Below are 18,413 nucleotides of genomic sequence, written 5' to 3' on the forward strand. Positions count from 1 at the left end.
TGATCGAAGCTGGGTCGTAAACTCATGCAGTAAATCAAATTTTAGCTGGTCAAGATTTTGGTACAAAAATAGTATAACAGAGGCGGTAAAAACGATTTGTGCGGGAAGGAAAACGGAAAATATACGTGATTCGTCAAACTGAAATAGGGTTCAATTACACCAGTTCAAAAAGGGCGGTCCATTTGAATTGTTAACAGAGAAGGCAGTCATTCCAAGCCGCGGGCCATCTGCACACCCAAATTAATTTCGTGAAAACGATAGGGTTTTCAAAGTTGTGAATTTAGAGGAGAATTAGCCCAATCCGATAACTGTAGGTAGCAGGCAGGTACGACAGTGAAGATCGGTGTTTAACACTGATTTCATGCTCTCCATGATGATATAAGCAGCAGACATAAGCGAGAGCGCACACATTGATGGGTATGACGGGTCATCGTTGGCAGTCAAATCAGGACACTTCGCATAGACGAGGCGTACTAAACAGCGTCGCACTGATGGTTACTGTAGCTAGCGAAGACAAGCGGGATCGCGTAAAGTTAAGGGTATACAAGACCGTCATTGACCATCGGATTATGTTACTGTGCATAGGCGCAGTCTCATTATGAACGTTGAACATAAACGCGGGCCTAGCAGTTACAACAAGCATTCGAGATGAGCGAAAACTAGCAGAGATACGAGTACAAGTGGCCGTCGTTGCTCATTGGATTGAGCTGCCGCGCATGTGGGGAACCTTAATTAGCGTCGCACATAGAGACGGATCCAGCAGCTAAAAAAGGTAGTCGAGGTGAGTGACAACGGCTATCGGCATCGTGGCGACAGCTTTATGGTTGGTGGTCACCACCTATAGAACGTCATACTTATAATACGAAAGATGCCCACAGCATTCTGGCAGCAATGTATTATCTACAAGCTAGTTATGCATATCTGGGGAAGGGGATCATCCACAGATGTCCCTCGCACTGCCACTGCAAGTTTGTGCTGTTATCTAACTTTACTGCGATTAATGGAACATGAGATCCATGGAGAAAATGTGTTGTGAGCAGGCCCACCAAACAAAAATATCCCATTCGTTGAATCTGAGGTGTCTAAGGCAAACAAACGCCCGCTACTGATCACATAGGGTGGCATTTGTATTAAATGCTCTTAAGATGTTACTTTTATTCTTCCGGAACACCGCGGAACGCCAAAATATGCTAAAGTGCGATTTCCTGTTTTATGTCGCGTAAACCGGCGAAAAATGCAAATCGGCGGTGGTCAATTGACCTTGACATTTCGCTCACTTAAACAAAATGCTACGTGCAACATCTCACGAGAAGGTGCAAATAGATTGGACTAACTTCCCGTTAAAATAGCAACTTTGAAAACCCTACAGTTTCGGCGAACGCAATTTGGTTGTGTCAATAGCCTGCGGCACAGTTATCACCAATCCAGTACCTATGCTGGTCGATAGAAACCAGTTTCCAACTATGCGTGACATCTTAACGACCAACGGCTGCCCGTCATACTCGTAACTGCACTTGATATCGCCTACCTTCGCTGCTTATCGTACTTGCAACACCTGAGTAGATGTGCAACGCTAAGTATAAAACTGACGGTCTTTCATACTATACGCAATGCCGCTTATCTTCGCTACCTACTGTAAACATCAATCCAATATATATGGTGACCAGTAAAAATAAGGACTCAACTATGAGTGATAGCATAATCTGACAGCCTGTTATACTCACAACTGTACTCGAAGTCACCTAACTTGTCTATTCATCGTCATACTCATACTTCCTCGATGCCGTTTATGTTCGCTACCTTCAGTAAACGTCGCAACTGTATTTGACGTAGCCTACGTGACTACCTATAGTAACTGCCAGGCCCGCACACATGCTCGTAGCTAACCACGGTACCCCGACAACACATAATAGACTAACCCAACGATCAACGATGGTCATCACCTGTCAAAATGCAATCACCACCCATTTTGATAGCACGCTCCCAAATCCTACTCTTGATTGTACCCCCTCAACCACTCCCTCCATTACCCGAACCAATGAGCTGTCGTTCACCTTGGCTACTTAGCGTAACTGCCATTCGCGACGCAGATAATGGGGCCTCACCTATGCACGGCAACGTAATACAATCGCCAACGACGGCGCTCCATACTCATAACTCCACGCGTTGATGATGCACCGTGATGAGGGATAAATGTATAGTCGTTGCGGATTGCCATGGGTTCATTGATTCGGCATTTGAGGCCTTCGAGTTACAATCACATGAATCCTCGTCATCACGGGATTCGAAAGCGAGGTCTGCAAAGCGTATGCTAAGAAATTAGGCCTCGAATTACCGGTCTCCATCAACTCCGAAATTGGACAAAACAGTGTGATTGCGACTGTCTTGCGGGGCAGACTCGGCTTGTCCTCCATGGACCGATCAAGATCAACATCTTTTTAGCTGACCGGTAGGTAAACTGACCGGCAACTAATGGGACTAGTTTAATTTATACATGTGCACTCACTTGGTGGACGCGCCTGGAGATTCTCTCCACACAGCGGATAGGGGTCATTGCCGCAGAAATAACGGTGGCATTGAAGTCGACCACGTTGCCACCACCAGTCAGCAGGATCAGTTGGCTGGCCACAGAGAACATGGGGAACGGCGTCGTTCGACGTCGAAGCCACCGCGGTTGGTTGCGGTTGCCATCTAACACCAGAGGCTGATTGTCCTGTGCACTAATTGCATTTTGACGCAACATCAACAGGCTCTGGACAGTCAGACGCTTCATGCACCCAGCAGACTTACGCGGTTCCAGCAGCTTCAGTTCGCCAACCAACCGATCAAGCTGCTTGTGCAAATGCTCTATTGCTGATGGCTCTGGCTTTGGAACCAGAGATGAAGGTACTCCTCCCTCCGGTAAACTATATTCGGCAAGCCACCTGTGATGGATTAAAAATTGACCTAGGAACTGCATGTTCGATTAATCAACTTACCGCCTAGGAACGAGTGGCCTCTGAATAGCCACGTTGACTAGTAAAATATGCACGTGCAGGTTCCGGCCGAGGAGTTGACTGTCTGAGTGCATTTGGGGGTTTATACCACAAACTGACTGTTACCAACAACGAGGTTCTCACCTTGAAGCGATCTGTCCGCTTGTATATCAGATTTGGCGTGCATATTTCAATGTGCCTGAGAACCTGATTGTCGGCGTATGTCATCATCCGGGAAACCACACAGAACGTAGATGTCTCCCTCCCGAATTTCTAGACGGTCACAATAATAAATGGTGTGCATTTCATATTCGCGCATTAGCCATTCTCTGTGATGAGCGACCTTCTGGACAGCATGCTCCAGGATATCTGAGTGATGCACGCGCCTCTTCAAATGTCGTTGGCGTTCTCCAGGCGGTTGTTGGTCACATTCGCAAAATGTACCAACCCACGTTGTGCATGAATGGCCCACTTTCGATTGATGTGGAGCCAGTGGGCAGTCAAATAAGAGACGAAACTGTGATCTGTTCGCCCCAAGATTTGCAAATCGTGGCGAAATCTACGGGATTAGCGTTTGGCGCACAGTCACTTACTCGGCTGCATTATCAAAGCTAGCCATGCGGTGGAATATGTGCCGACTGCGGTTGGAAACTGTCTACAAAATTTACACCAAAGCAATGAAACATACGTGCTTCCGGATGGCTTGCCGTGCGAGGAACTAGCACAGCATTATATCGCAGCCAAATACAGCTTTGGCAGCCCGCATCTGTGAAGTCATTTTGTCCATGACGAACGTTTTGACTGCATGTTGTCCAACCATCATATCCTTGAACAAGCTGAACAGCTTGCGCAATGGCGCAAAATGCTCGCATTCGACAAAGGTATACATTACGAGTCGACCGATCCCTATGCCAACTGTCACAAGGAATGTATAAAGCTTGTAACTTAACAGCGAACGTCAGTGGCTCGAAAGTTATTTACTCGAGACGGTTAGTACCGTGTGTAGCGCCACCCTCCGATTCCACCAGCAGCACGCGACCGCACACTCGAAACTTCGCAATGATGGACGACATGTCATCTAAGAAACCAACTAAGAAGTAACCAACTACCTACTTAATAATCGGGGTCGACACTTGACGCGATACTTACGCACATCCTTGATAGTGAGTACCTTTCCAAAGTGGTCGGCGTCGTACTGCCGAATCTCCGATGACGGAGCACTGTATTTCAAAAGGGTACTACACTCCTCGAATTCATCATTTGTCAGTCGCCGGTTGATGGGGAGCCTGTCAACAATAAACTTGCTGCGTGGATGGTTGTGCTCCAGGTAGTAGGAAGTAACCCTCAAGCAGTCATGTTACCGGCGAACGTGGAACCTTGCCGGACAATCAGTACGACGTGTGCTACAACGTACACACAATCAACCATGAACTTACTAGGTGCGACGAATTTCACGGCTTCTGCCTCGTTTGAACGGATGTCTGCTGCAACGGTAGAAGGCTTTTTCATACAAAAGTAGCGAATTGCCGTTCTTTTTGGAGTTTATACGGACAAAAACGACGTACTCAGCCATAGTAACCATTTAAAATATGAACATCGCTGGTCTTGATTATCGTGGGGATTGAGTACATTTAAACAATTTTCAACAAAACTGCGGCCCCTTGGGAAGATCTCATACGACCGAAAAGTTACCATCAAATAACAAATTTTTATGTTAAAGTTTTCCTCCTTCGAACCACGGTTTCAGAGAAATTTTGGGTGTGCCTCTAGCCGCCGGCGACATAGACCACGAAGTCACACTTTAGCATATTTGGACGTTCTTCGGTGTTCTTTAGGAATGGGATGCATCTGAAGAATATAATTATGCAAATTTCACCGAAGGAGACCGGCTGTTGACGTTTGTTTGCTGTACACACATCAGATTTAATAAATGCTGTTATAATCGCAAGATATATTTTGTTCGACGAACCTTGGTCACAACACTTGTTCTCATGAATCCCAAATTCTATTAGGTGCAACATTTTTAGACAACAACACGAACTGTGTAGTAGCGATGCGGGGGCCGTCTCCTTAGATGATCTCCTTTTCCAGATAAGCATAACTAATACAGCGTCACGAGGCAGCTCCAAGTATCGATCCTTTTATGAACATGATGCTCTGTAAGTTGTGACCGCCATAAAGCGGTCGCCATGATAGCGGTAGCCTTCGTAACTCACCTCGACTATTTATCGTAACTGCTGGGTCAGTGTGTGAGGTTTTTTTACTTTTATTTTACTTCCATTATAACACCACATATTTCATCAATTGCATAATCGTTTTTTGTTTGAATACGAAACACTACAAAAACGCGCACTTGTACAATTTCACATAATACAAGCGTGGTGACGTGCTTCGACTCTCTCTTCTGATTTCGCTCGCGTGTGCAGCGGTCATTCGTGAGTCTCATGTACTAAATCTGGTATCAAAACATTTCAGACCATCTTCGGAATCTAGTATATGTGGGAACTGTTCAGAAGAAGACCACTGGGACAAGATAATTGGATTATTGTTTATTCGCTGACCCTGGTCATCGACGAACTGTTTTAAAGAGAACAATTGTTAGTGAGCCTATTCCATCTGACTTCTTTATAATTGTATACCCAACCTAGCGTTATTATTTTCATTTATTTTCCAAACACTTGTGGTAAACTAACTTATTGAGTAGCCAGATCACTACACGTGTCTACGTACGACGCTGATTATGGGACTCCACATATGCACGGCACCCTAATCTAATGAACGACGGTCCCTTATACTCATAACTCTACGCGTTGTCACTCATCTCGAATACTTATTTTAGCTGTTAGGCTCGCGTCTGTGTGCAACGCTGATTTTGGGATCTCACCTTCGCACAGCGGCATAACCCAATGGCCAAAGGTAGTCTTTCGTGCGCATAACTATACGTGCCGCCGCTTACCATGCTACCCATAGTAAGCATCACGCAACTATCCATGCGGGTCGGTAAAAATTAGGCCTCAGCTGTGCCTAATCTGACGACCTGGCTGTACTCAACGTCACCCTACCCGGCATCTTATCGTGCCTGCTAGTTCCGTGACCATGTGTAATGTTGATTAACCGGTAACTCAATTCAACCTAATCTGTTGTACTCGTAAATGTAGACGTCGTCGCTTATCTTTGCTACTTATAATGAACACGGGCCGGTATCTGTGCGAACCCATGAATAGAGGTTTAAACTATGCACACATACCTAATCTAATGGCGAACGACGGGCCTCACGCTCAAAACTGTACCCAATATCGCCTTCCTTGACTGATTTTTGAAACTTCCAAGCCAGTGCCTACATGCGACGCTGATTATTAGGCAGCAACTGTGCGCAGCATTCTGCCTTAACTGCCGACGATTGTACGTCATACGCATAAACATGTGTGCTCTCGCCTATGTCTGAGCTACTTCTGATTGTAGCTACCCCCTCGCCACGTATATGACTCTACGGGTCACCGGCACTCGCTAGATCACGAGATCCGTCTTTTTTACACTCAGAATCGTGACCAACTTGACTACACAGCTCACAGTCAAGCCCTTGATCCCAAGACTCGTCCTTCTTTCCCTCCACGTACAAATCAAGGTGACTCATCTGACATCGACTGTCTACCGTCCGATAAGGTGGCGACAAGTTATGTGCTGACACCCGCACACACGCAAGCGTTCCTACATATGGGATAACAGCACGGCAACAAAACACAACTCAACAGCGTTCGCAAGTCGCCCAACTCGGAGCGGAGCCGCTCAGGGCTTTACGGCGCTTCAGTCACGGATATTCAGGCACCCGTGCGGCTGCTACAACAGCGAAGAAGACACAAAACCTGCATCCGGACTTACAACAGGATTTGTCAACCTGTACCTGCAACACGATAAGTCCCTTTTTCGCATATACGTACCTGTTGTAATAATTTTACTCAACAAGCAGACATTGTTAGTGCTCTCCGTTTTCTCGTTCATACAACTACTTTTCGGGTTCTAGTAGAGCATTGCCATGATCTCATGTCTCTGGAAGTTCCAAGCTACCTTAGTTGCGCATAATCTAGCTAATACACTTCCCTCATACACAGTTATGCCCCCGCCAGTCCGCATCGACCGCATACCTATTATCTGCACGTAAATAGCGATTACCGTTTTTGAAATTGGGCAGGTTTGACTCGTTGAAGTAGTCAGAAATGGCGATAAATGTTGACTGTCTGTTATTTCTGAGGGCATTCTAATTCACATCAAAGCGCTTTTCAACAAATCTTTCGGACGTTTTTTCCTGTTTTGAGTCACAAATGTAGACATGGCTGCCCTATTACCTCGTTTGGATGGCAGCAATGAACCACCATGAATCCTCGATAGACCCAAGAATATCCTAACTCCCATGACTACCATGAACGGCTCATCCAAGATGTTAATGTGAAGGTGCTGTCCACGAACCGAAGTACGGCGTTGTGATGACGGTACCGCGACTACCATACCCAGTCTGATGGCTTATCCGTATTTCGCCATATCTCTAATATTTCCCAGACAATCGTGTTACCCAGAATACCGTTTCAGTTTGTTTACTTTGTGCAAGGACTTCAAAGCAGTGGCCATTTTACTGTGCCGTCTGCTTGTTCTGCACGCAAACCCAGTAGCTCAGCCAACGGTACTATTGGTGGCTCGGCACGTCGGTGATGATCGAAACTTGCCTCAAGCCTGACATAACGTGTGCTGACCATCGTAAAAAACAAAAAACTTACTAGCTGTGACGAGTTCCTGGGCTTCAGCGGGACGCCTGCCGAAGGCATAGAATTTTTCATCCTGGTTGCGAATGTCCATTCCAATTTGAGTTTGCGCGGACGTAATGTGCGTGATTAATGTCTAAGTCGTTTTGAGGTTATTTTCAAATCTAATACGCTAGAGAACACGCGAATAAACCAACTTTCCACAAAATTTTCCACCGTTTTCCTTGAGACGATGAGCGAAGTCACCGGAAGCCACTAAAGTACGAATTTCGCGGCACAATGTACTGCGAGCGCGTGTAAACAACTCCCAAAAAATGCGACCACCTGGGGAGATATTAGGTGACCGAATAATAACCATCAAATGCTAAAATTTTGTTAGAGGTTCCTTTCTTCGGACCACGGTTTCAGCTAAATTTTGGGTGCGCTTCCAGGGCGCGGCCCTGTGAGGAATGGACTGGTCCCAAATTCAAAACGCGCTCCGAAAACAGTGAACCATTAGCAGTTCAAAGGATCTCCTACAAAATCTTGGGCAGATCATGAAATTTTCCGGTGGGACACGTGTACAGAAATACTTCAGTTGTAACCTAAGGCCTTCCTTCGATCTACTGGGGCTTTGTAGAAAATTGCGTATCGGAGGAGGAACGGTTCTGGTGACTTGGTTTATGGACTCACAAACGAAAACGGTTCCGCAATGGCTAAAATAATTCACACCTTGAGCATCGTTGAGAGCGGGTTGCTGGTGTGGTATAGAAGGGTTCCAAAGATTTACAAAACAGCAGAATTTATGCTGAACCAACTGAATATCTCATCGGCGTCGAGTCAGCGAGTTTTGTTTTATTGCACTCTGAAGATTTATGCAGATGGCTGCTCGAAGTGCCTCCCGCGGTATGTTGCTATCCCTTGCTTAGCATTTCGCACCAGAACGAGGCAGGAAGCTGTACATCGGTGGACTGCCCCAGGATGTCGTTAAGGACGATCTTTTGCACGAATTAACGAAGTATGGAGAGGTGGTAGACGTGTGGATTGCTCGTAATCCACCTGGGTTTGCTTTCGTTGAGTATGTGACAGCCGGGGATGCCGAAAAGGCTGTCAGAGCCCTTGACGGTGTGAATCTTTGTGGATCTCACGTTCGAGTTGAGTTTGCACGTGCTGGGCGTTCAAAGAAACGTAAGTGCTTTTAGATATTTTTGTCCCATAATTTACATCCGTGCGCTCTAAAACCCATTGAAGCCGTTTGAAACTGCATCGGTGAGTGATTTGCCAAACTGGGCGTGAACATCAGCCGCGTTGCGTTGTATTATTGAGCGCTCAGTCGAATGATCCCGAACTGGAGCTGTCACATTGTTTTGTCCTTTACGGTTAAGTCTGTCCGCTTCTAGTTGTGCACCTGGTTTACGCAATCATCCAGTCAATAGCAGAAACGTACTTACCTGCTGGTTCAGTCAATCCCTAATCGATCGCGGTGCGGGACACTACATTCACAAAACCGTTAGCCTGCAGAGAGCCCAATTTCCATCGCTTGAGCGATGAAGCCACTTGGACCTCTTCAGTACTGAAAACGCTCGTATCTGGAGAATAATTCCATGCTCCTCTTGTTGACAGCGACTAGTCAGTACAAGCAGTCTTTCGACGGGATTTCCGCAGGTCAAATTGAACGGTCATCCCACCTTACCTGTCTTCCATTACAAAGATCCTCGACGAGACCTTTTCGGGACTCTCAGTATCCATGCTAAATGGACTGAGACCACAGGCGTTAGTGGCAGTGTTAGTGACTTTGATTGACTACCCTGCAGAAAGTGCTTAGTTCTGCATCGCGTTCTTAAGTTGGGGAACGAGAATACTGGCATACCCAACGGGAAAGTTCGGCACCGGTGTCGGGTAAGCAGACGTCAACCAAATTCGCTTCAGCCTCCCTCTGCCTAAGTCCCTCTAATTCACTATTCAACCGTCCTTATCATTGGTGTGGGCCCTGGAGTAGTTGTTCGAAGCCGAGAAATTCGGATTGTAAAGGAGGTGTGATAGATGTAACTTTTCGCCTCAACGACTCGAGGTGTTCGTGCTCCATTCCGGTCTGCATTCAAAACAACATTGAGTGGTTAGATTTAGTGTTGGAAAATCCACGGATGCACTGTTGCTCAGATCTGGCGGAGATTGACCCTGTTTTTGCAGACTAGTTATGGACCACATACTTTCTTATTTTCACTGTTGTTACTAACGCTTATGAGCATGTTGAGCCCCTAATATTTATATTTTCTTCCAATAAATCTAGGGGACCCTTTGAATAAGTGCCTAGCTTTGTCAACCCTCCGTATTAAAATTTATCCTGAGAGAAAATCACAAAAAACGCAAAGACAGCTGTGCAGTGATGGCTGAGTACCTTTAGACAGCATCTGTGCGCCATATATACACAAGCCAAAACTGCTTAAAATCTCTAAAAAGTTCAACCAACGCATATACGGCCGACCAACAGCGAAGCGTTTGCCAGCTCTAAAGAGCTGCCAGAAAGCCGATCATTGGCCTGGACGGCGACACAGCTCTCGCACCTTGCACTGGTCTTGTTTGCTTCTTGGTTCCTCGCTGAGTCGCTGTCTTGACAACGCGTCCGACTTTCGTAGTAGCTGGTCCTGGATTATCTCGGAATATCCTCGTTTCTGAACCAAGTCGGCACTCCATAGAGCGATCATCCCGAATACAAATTTGTGAGGTATCTGGGTGCTAAAATCAATGTATGCGTCCATTCCTCGGTACGCACCCACTGAGTTGCAGTACATAGCACTATATCGTCTACGGTCGAGAATGCTAATCTTTTTGAACGCGGAATCGGCCGGACTGTCCCAAAGACGTAGAAGTCAATTGCTCTGAGGTGTGAATAGAATTACGGTTTTTCTAATTCCCTTCGGCATTTGACTCTCGGGGACTCCTCACTTGAACTCAGTTACCACATTTCGCCGTCAGATTACCCGTTTTATCTGGAGCACTTCTCGACCGTCAGGGGCGTTTGTCACTGTTGGGACTCTCCACACCATCTGATTCAGATGGCCTCCTTTTCTTGTTCCTGATTTGTGCCCCGAAACTTCTCCGGTAGTCCCAACGATTCTCTAGCTGTCCTTACCAACCTGCAGTTTTCCAACTTCTTGAAGGCGTATCTTTTCTACTTTCAGTCACGACTATCAACCTAAACGCAACAGCCACGGACCTGTCTCCACTAACATGAACCGCATATCTTTGTGGACGGACACTGCGTTGCACTACTCTTGACAATTTGATCATCTTACGACCTTCCGCACGCTATCGCTGCCTCAGATACTAAAATTACCATCACCCGACACTTGGATTTGTTGAGTCCAGTCCCTCCATATGTTCACTCGCTTTCGTCATCCTGTTAGAAGTCAGCCTTCTCATCGACCTCGCTGCCCTTGCGTATTGCTCCTTCATCCTCTTTGTTGCGGTACTCAAACAACGTATCCTGAACACCACACATGAGCTGGGCCTTCCGTTTCGGGTCCGGTAATATTTGCTGCAGCCCGAATTCGCTTTGTTTTGCTTTCAAAGGGACCTTTTTGGCTCACGCCCCCGTCGTCCAACTGAATGTCAAGTACGACTTATTTGGCATTAGATGCAAACGCCGTTGGAATACAGCTTCTCTTATTTCAGCGTTGCTGCGGCAGGGGGTGGTCGTCGCAACTGGTCCCTTCTGTCCTTGTCCCTAACTGATCCCGGGATCAGTCTGCGCTCATCCAGCCAACTCTATAGCGTTTGCAACGCATATAAAACAGAACTCTTCCCCAGGGGACCCTTCTTTGGACCCCCTAATCAACAACCCATAGTAGTAGAAAGGTGGGTTCAGCGATCAATCCGCTGAACTTGTCGTTTTTATCGTCTCCGTGGGAGTGTCCGACGGTGGGTTCAATTCCTGGTAAGAACTGAGAGTTCTAGTTGGTGAGGCCCCTACTTCCTGCAGAAAAACACAGTTGTATGGTACTTCGAGGCGAGATGGCTCAGTGGTTAGAGGGCGAATTTACTGGACGGAAGGTCCGTAGCTCGAACCCGACCTCTGCGCCTTGGCTTTCTTTGTATAAGCTTGGGTAACCTGGCAGTATCCAATCCCTCGTGCTTCGTGGCATGACAGGGTGATATAGCTGAATGTTTTTCAAGGTGCTTTTTGTCTTGCGTCGCCCGGCATCACAATATAGATTTCGTCTTTCGATTAGTCCGTCCCACGACCAGCTGGGCAGCAGTGTAATTAACTCATTTAAACGGGATGTAGCGCCACTCATCTTTCACTTGCGGAATTCGCGTCGTGTTTTTATTGGCTTCTCATCCCCATCGCCAGAGCTTCACCGCCATATAACCGCGAGGTTTGTTTAATTGTAGTGGGGTACTAACATGTGGACGGATCCTAATGCCTGCCTATCAGAAGCATTCCGAGGTACATGCACTTCCTAATGCTCAATCAGATAGTCTGGAAACGGACTGTACACCGGTGATAGCGGTTAAACACCAGTTCTTGCAGCGTGCCCAACAAAGCACACGAGGGGTTACGGGAATCCACTTTGGGACCTTCGTTCGCCGTGTGAATTATTTTGTGCTACTTGTTTACTAACAATATGAAGAGGTTCTGTCGACGTCTGTATAACCGCTCATTGTGTTGGCGGTCGTTTCGCTGAACCATACTGGCCTTCAGATTAATTTTCTGTCGCTGAGATCAGTATCCAGAGGATCTTTTTGTATTGGTCCACAAAACTACTCAAGTTTCCATGTTTGATAGATTCCCGTTGGCGCTTTCGTTCTTTCTTGAAATTAGTTGACGCACTGCACCAAAAGTCCTATACACCATCTGCTTGTAGCTGTTTTCCAGCGCTATGTACTGTTACTTCCTAGATAATCACTGCCCATTCTCTTAGCGTTAGGTCCAAGTGCCCGTGGTTCTCGCTCTCTTGGTCGAGGTCCCCCGAGACGCTACGAATCTCCGCGACGTAGTGGAAGATATTCACCTCCATTCGAGGGATCACGCTACTCGTACGACCAACTCGCGCCGTTCTATCCCGATGTCGCCACTGCAGCAGCAGCCGCAGCTGCCGCCGCAGGTTTTCCGTACGGTATGCCTGGCTACGCACCTATGTTGCCATTTTTACCACCTGAAGAATTGCTCCGCAGTTTACAACCACCTCGCCGTTCTCTCGGCCGCACACCGCCTTCGGTCTATCCTCGTGGTCGTTCGCCTGGACTTCGTCGAAGGTAATAGAGCTACTTGCAGTGTTTCAACTTTTTAACGTGGGCTGTCACCATTCGCTGTCGCCAAATTTTAAACAGGATCCCCGTCTAAGACGCTCGCCAATGTACACTACGTCCCACAGCGACCGTAGTATTCATGGGACATGTTATACGCAACATCAACTCTTCGCTTCCTCTGTAACGGGCGACTTTACTTTGTTTGGATGAACATCCACTGATCCATATTCTCACAACTTGTTGCACATGCCTTCCGCAACTTTTTGGCGATATTATCTATTTCAACCTTCTGCGCGATGAAGCCACATACTCCTAAAGATCATCCACTCAGCGGTTCTTCGTGTGTCAAACTTCTAACCTCAGGACTTCTGCATATCGACTGACGATTTCCCCAACTAGAGTTTTTGGGGTTCCCCTAAACTCCGAAGGGATCGATGTAGCCACCTACTCTTTCATCTCCTTAGTCGGATCTCTGTATTGAACGCTTTAATCCAACAAATCGTCGAACTAATGTTGCCTTGAAGCCAGCTTGATCAAGAAATGTGCACAGGGTGGCATGAACAAAGGTGTTAAGGCTGAAAAGATATTACAGCCGACCGATTTTTCATTATAAATATCACATTCATCTGTAAAGACCGCACCAGCTTTCACCTGATGCAATCTGGTGTAACATGAGATGTCTTATCTAATTTGTGTATTTGATGTCACACCTGGTGGTATCATATTGTTGTAACCTAAGGATTAAAGGCAAACCGGGCACAGTGAATTATCTTGCTTGGTCGCCGTTCACTTCCAGTTCTGCACGAATCCGGCCAATACACACCCGCCAAAGAAATGTCACCCAATGAAACCTCATACACCCTAACCCTTTCTCATAGCTCGCCTAACAGATGTCAGGCTATTATCAGCGCGCAGCATCGTGGGATGGTCGCACTGCTCTATACTGGCTGTGTTCTTGTGGGTCTGCTTTCAAGCATGCTCTAGCTTCCAGTTTGTACTCTGAAGCCTGGGATAATGTTGTGTCGTTCAGTTTTTAATGCAGCTGTGGTATTAGCCTCACGATCAAGACCGAGCTAAGCATACGGAATGGTAGCTCTGTAAGCGGTAGAGGACGCGGTGTTCAAGGTCCATCCGAAAAGTCCATCTTTGAATTCTGCGGATAGTATGGATCATTTTTATCCATACTCAAGCGGCTCAGCATTTTCTCAGTCCTAGTAGCTACGCCAAGTGAACGTTACCATTTACTGGTAGGCTTTAGACGTGCACTGAAAAACTGCCCACACAAGTAACAGGTTGGACGAAACCCGTCATCCGGAGGATACTGAATGGGTTAACATAACGAGTCGCCTGGGTAGAACATTGTTAATAAACTTGATCGATTTTTACCAGGAGAAAAAAAAGTGACGATGCCGTTATCTCCAAGTTGGTTCTACTGCGCAAATTCCATCGCCTACCTGCTGAATAGGCACAAGTTTGTCCACGGTCATCAGAATGTTTTTATTTGATTAAATAAAACTGAGCCAGCTCCTAGGCATGTAAAGCCGAATTCAAACAGTATGGGGAGAGCCGGTTCAAAATCACGACATTTTTGTCACCGTCTCTAAAGTCTGTCTGCAGGAGTCGCTGACTATGGTGTCTTTACTCCTCCCTGTTGGCTACCGACGCAAGTTTCCGCATAATCCCGGTGTTGTATCACTTCACTTCATTTTCATCAGTGTTCTGTTTCTACGCCATCGCAGACAATCTAGTGTTTATTTTTTTATTGTTGAACTTGGTTGCACCGTCTTGTTTCAGAAGTCGAAGTCCCTTGGAATCCGGAGGTCGTTCGCGTGGCCGTAGTTCATCCATAACATACGACGGTAGGAGTCGAGATAGGCGTTTTGACCCACAGGGCCGTTCGTTCAATGATGTTCCGCGTTCGCGTGGCCAACGAGACGTAAGAAATGGGTATCCGTCACCACCTGTCGACGGAAGACGCGATGCACCTCGTGTGCGTGGTGGACTCGACGATCGTAGGAGGCGCTAGTTTTTGTCTCGAAACTATTGAATGCATTTCACATGTTGTACAATTGTCGGTTTACAGCTCGAACATGTCTTATCCACATAACTGCCTTTTGATTCAAAGGTAGCACAACAATGTTTCCTGCACCCTGATCTTAATGGTGTCACTAGACTGCACCGATGGCAGCTTTTTTCGCAGTTGTGCACTTCACCTGTTACGGGAGCATAGCAGTAGGCCTCTTCACTCCTTATATGACTCAGCACATTTTCAGGATTGAATTTTTTTCGCGCTATAGAAAAACCAAAATTTCATGTTGATAGTACTGTCAGAGTTGATTGTAAAGCTCATGGCTTCTGCATGAGAGTCGATTTGGCTTCACGCCAGCGCAGTGTACATTGAGCTGTTTCAGTGGCGGTAGACCTCACCAACCACACCTTAACTCATTGCAATCTCTTCCACACTCGTCTGTCGAGTCGTACGTTGTCCATCTTACGGTTTATATCCTAGAGGCACAGAAAACAACACTCGTCTCGGTAGATGATGTTTCCGCATGCGTAGTACAGGGCCCAGTCACCGCATTGGACGGTGCTAGATGTTTTCTGCGACGGAAGTACCTGCTGCGTAACCAAATGTCCGTTTTCTGATTACCTCGCTACGAATCCATTGACGTCGTCCGACACCGCTAATGCAAAGACATCGGTGGTCGAAAACCTAAAAACGCCTCACATGATCTGTTTGCGGACGCCATGTCTCGCGTTCACACAACCATACAGTCCCTAGTGTAGTCAGGTACGCGCGGCCTCTGGGGTTCACCGACATATTTTTCGTAAGCCACAAATGACTCGAATTGGAAGACGTGATTCGGGCCCTTTAGATTCGTGAACTGATTTCATCAAACATTTCCTTCAAAGCTAATGCAACTATCGAGGTGTGTGAAGTTCTTCACAAATTCCAGTGCTTCTTGAATTGCAAGGACGTGTTCGGAAGCTGCATATTCTGGAGTGCATGGCGAGTTGGGGGTTGGTTTTGGTCAGTTTATTCAACAGGGCTTGTGCTTCGTCTTCAAAGACGAGGACAATGTCGGCGTACTCCATTTCGACAGGGTTCTCACTAGCAATGATTCGAACACCGGGGTTCTGAAGGACTTCCAGCACTCGCCTCAATTCGTCGACGGTGAAGTTGAACGAGAATGGGAAGTGGTCGTCCGTGTCAGACCACTTCGTAGGGAAGCTTCTAGGTGGCCTGTTGGTTACCATCCCCTCAACGTTTATCCTCAGCCATTTTACCAGTTTGATAAACCTTGACGGGATGGTAACCAACAAGCTCGCGGACGCTATCCGGTTTACACTTGTCTATTCTATCCAGCACAAGCTACGTCGGTGTAGGAGGGTGCCGCCTGTGTCCGGTCATTACTATTGAGGGTGTTTACGATACTCAGTTTAGCAGCTCGTATTAGTAAGCGGATAACATGAGCTTGTATCAGCGGGCTCCGTGCTTATAATCCCTATCCGGATTAAACCCTGGCCGTGCGAGTAATGCTGGATATTTTCGGATGCCCCAAGTGGATTGAATAACCTGTTATTGAGGAACACTTGAGGGATCCTAGCGTGGCTAGATTGGAAATCCGTTATTTTCTCAAGGTTTGCTGGGCGTTTTTAGGCTGGTGCATGCTCCATCCTGAGGAACTCTGCCTTACCCGTCTCGTTATTCCAGAGATGGCTCGGTGTTAAGAACTCAGCGTTGACCGGATGGTCTCTGTTTCGTGCCCAGACCCAGCTTCTTGTCTAGGCTTAGACAACCTGACAGTGTTTTAGCCCTCGGGTCTACTTCGGATGGTGCGGCAGCATTACTGAGGGTTCACTCTCTAACGTCTACTGAATCAAGAATATGGTCGGATTCGAAGTGGTTCATACCATGTCTTCAGCGAGACCCGAAAACTTCTGAATGAAGCTGGCACAACCTGGATGTTGAACTAGAGGTTGGATGGACCCAAATTTAGGAAACGCTAGTCTAGCACTTGGGCCATAGTGTGACCAGTTTTCACTTCAGCAATTGGAATACAGTCTAACCCAAAGTTAGTTATCCAACCACATCTAGGGTAGTTTAGGTCATCCATAAATGCTCCTGGATGCACAGTACCTTGCTGTGTTCGAAGGTCGTTTGTAGGAATGGATCCTAGATCGCATGGTGGTTTGCAGACCCCACAAGCAAATATTGGTGCGCCCCTCATTGATGCAGCTACGCTCAGTCGGCTAAAACTATTTCACCACTGTACGGACGGCTGTACTCTAGAACAATGCATCGCTTCTACCGTGGACCTTGTGTCTAAGCTGACAGATGATCCAGTCGTAGTTTCATTTTGACGAACACTGTTGAGCTGAACAATCTTCCCTCTGCTTCGGCCTTCACTTAAATCGCGTTAGAATGGCCGGAGTCTGTATAGGGTGGTTAATGGCATCCTATTAGTTTCATAGTGGACATGTTTGAAATTATCCGAACACAGTACTGCTCTTCGACGCGCTTCAGTCGTCTTCACTGAAAACGACTGGCGTTCGCCAACGACTGTCGCGGTACGGCAGTCTGCATTTGTGGACGACATCTTCAGTCGTGGGGCTATTAAAACTGGCCCTGTCCCACCAAGTAATGGGGCTTCGTGGAATGCACATGCGGTGCCGTCAACATATGCTACCTTGGGGCTAGATTGCAACGCGTCAGAGCACGGTAGGTACGACCTCCGAATTGTTGAAATGCAAATAAGACGATATCCTTATTTGGCACAAAGCCAAAATATGGACTTATGTTAGCGCTCAAAGTATTGTTCACCGTTCACCCACCTTTACTCGGTGGGTTCGTATTTAGCCCAAAAGTCTGCAAGGTCATCTGCGCAAACTTGAGAATTGAATGGTGGCTCTGGTCATCTAACCGGTGCTTGAATCTCTGAGTTTGTCAATATTTTGTGAACGATTCACATTCAACTTACTGCGCCGGCTTGTGTCGTAGTGGTGTGAGCTGCCGCTCGGACCAATTTAACCACCACACTTGTCGTTCTTCGTAGATTTGTGGTTTGTAGTAGCACCAGTAGACGAGATCACGACGGTGAGTTGCACCACGAGTTGTTGCACAATCAATGCTTACTGAAGGGCTGATGGACACGATTGGTGTCGCACGAAAAGCGATCAGAACCGTTCTGCCTCTGAATTAAACATCTACATCGCTTGTGCCCTTTTGGAGTTACGGCTGGGGGAAAGAGCATTTCCTCACTAAACCGCTTATAGTTGGTCGTTCCACAAAATTTCGTCAAAAAGTCGGCGAGGTAATCAACCGAGAGTAGAGCTACTCGTTTCTTCACTTCGCAAGTCACACGTGTTAAGAGATCAAATACCATCTTGGTCCTGTCTTAGATATGTCCTAAGAACAACCTGGCTACATTCTCAAGTGAAGGTGCCTCGC

At 46.9% G+C, this 18,413-nt stretch overlaps 1 protein-coding gene across 1 annotated transcript in view; it reads left to right on the forward strand.

The window, feature by feature from the left end:
- Window positions 1-8,583: 8,583 nt before the first annotated feature.
- Window positions 8,584-18,413, forward strand: part of T265_05605 (hypothetical protein) — a gene marked incomplete at both ends in the record, with an annotated part of 37,267 nt that continues 27,437 nt past the window's right edge. Inside the window, 4 exons of the mRNA XM_009170657.1 lie at window positions 8,584-8,614; window positions 8,651-8,896; window positions 12,640-12,967; window positions 14,756-14,973. Of these exons, the coding sequence (XP_009168921.1) occupies window positions 8,584-8,614; window positions 8,651-8,896; window positions 12,640-12,967; window positions 14,756-14,973 (823 nt within the window). The remainder of the gene's footprint in view (window positions 8,615-8,650; window positions 8,897-12,639; window positions 12,968-14,755; window positions 14,974-18,413) is intronic.

This window comes from Opisthorchis viverrini (genome assembly GCF_000715545.1).
Source record: "Opisthorchis viverrini unplaced genomic scaffold opera_v5_107, whole genome shotgun sequence".
In the NCBI taxonomy this organism is placed as follows: Eukaryota; Metazoa; Platyhelminthes; class Trematoda; order Opisthorchiida; family Opisthorchiidae; genus Opisthorchis; species Opisthorchis viverrini.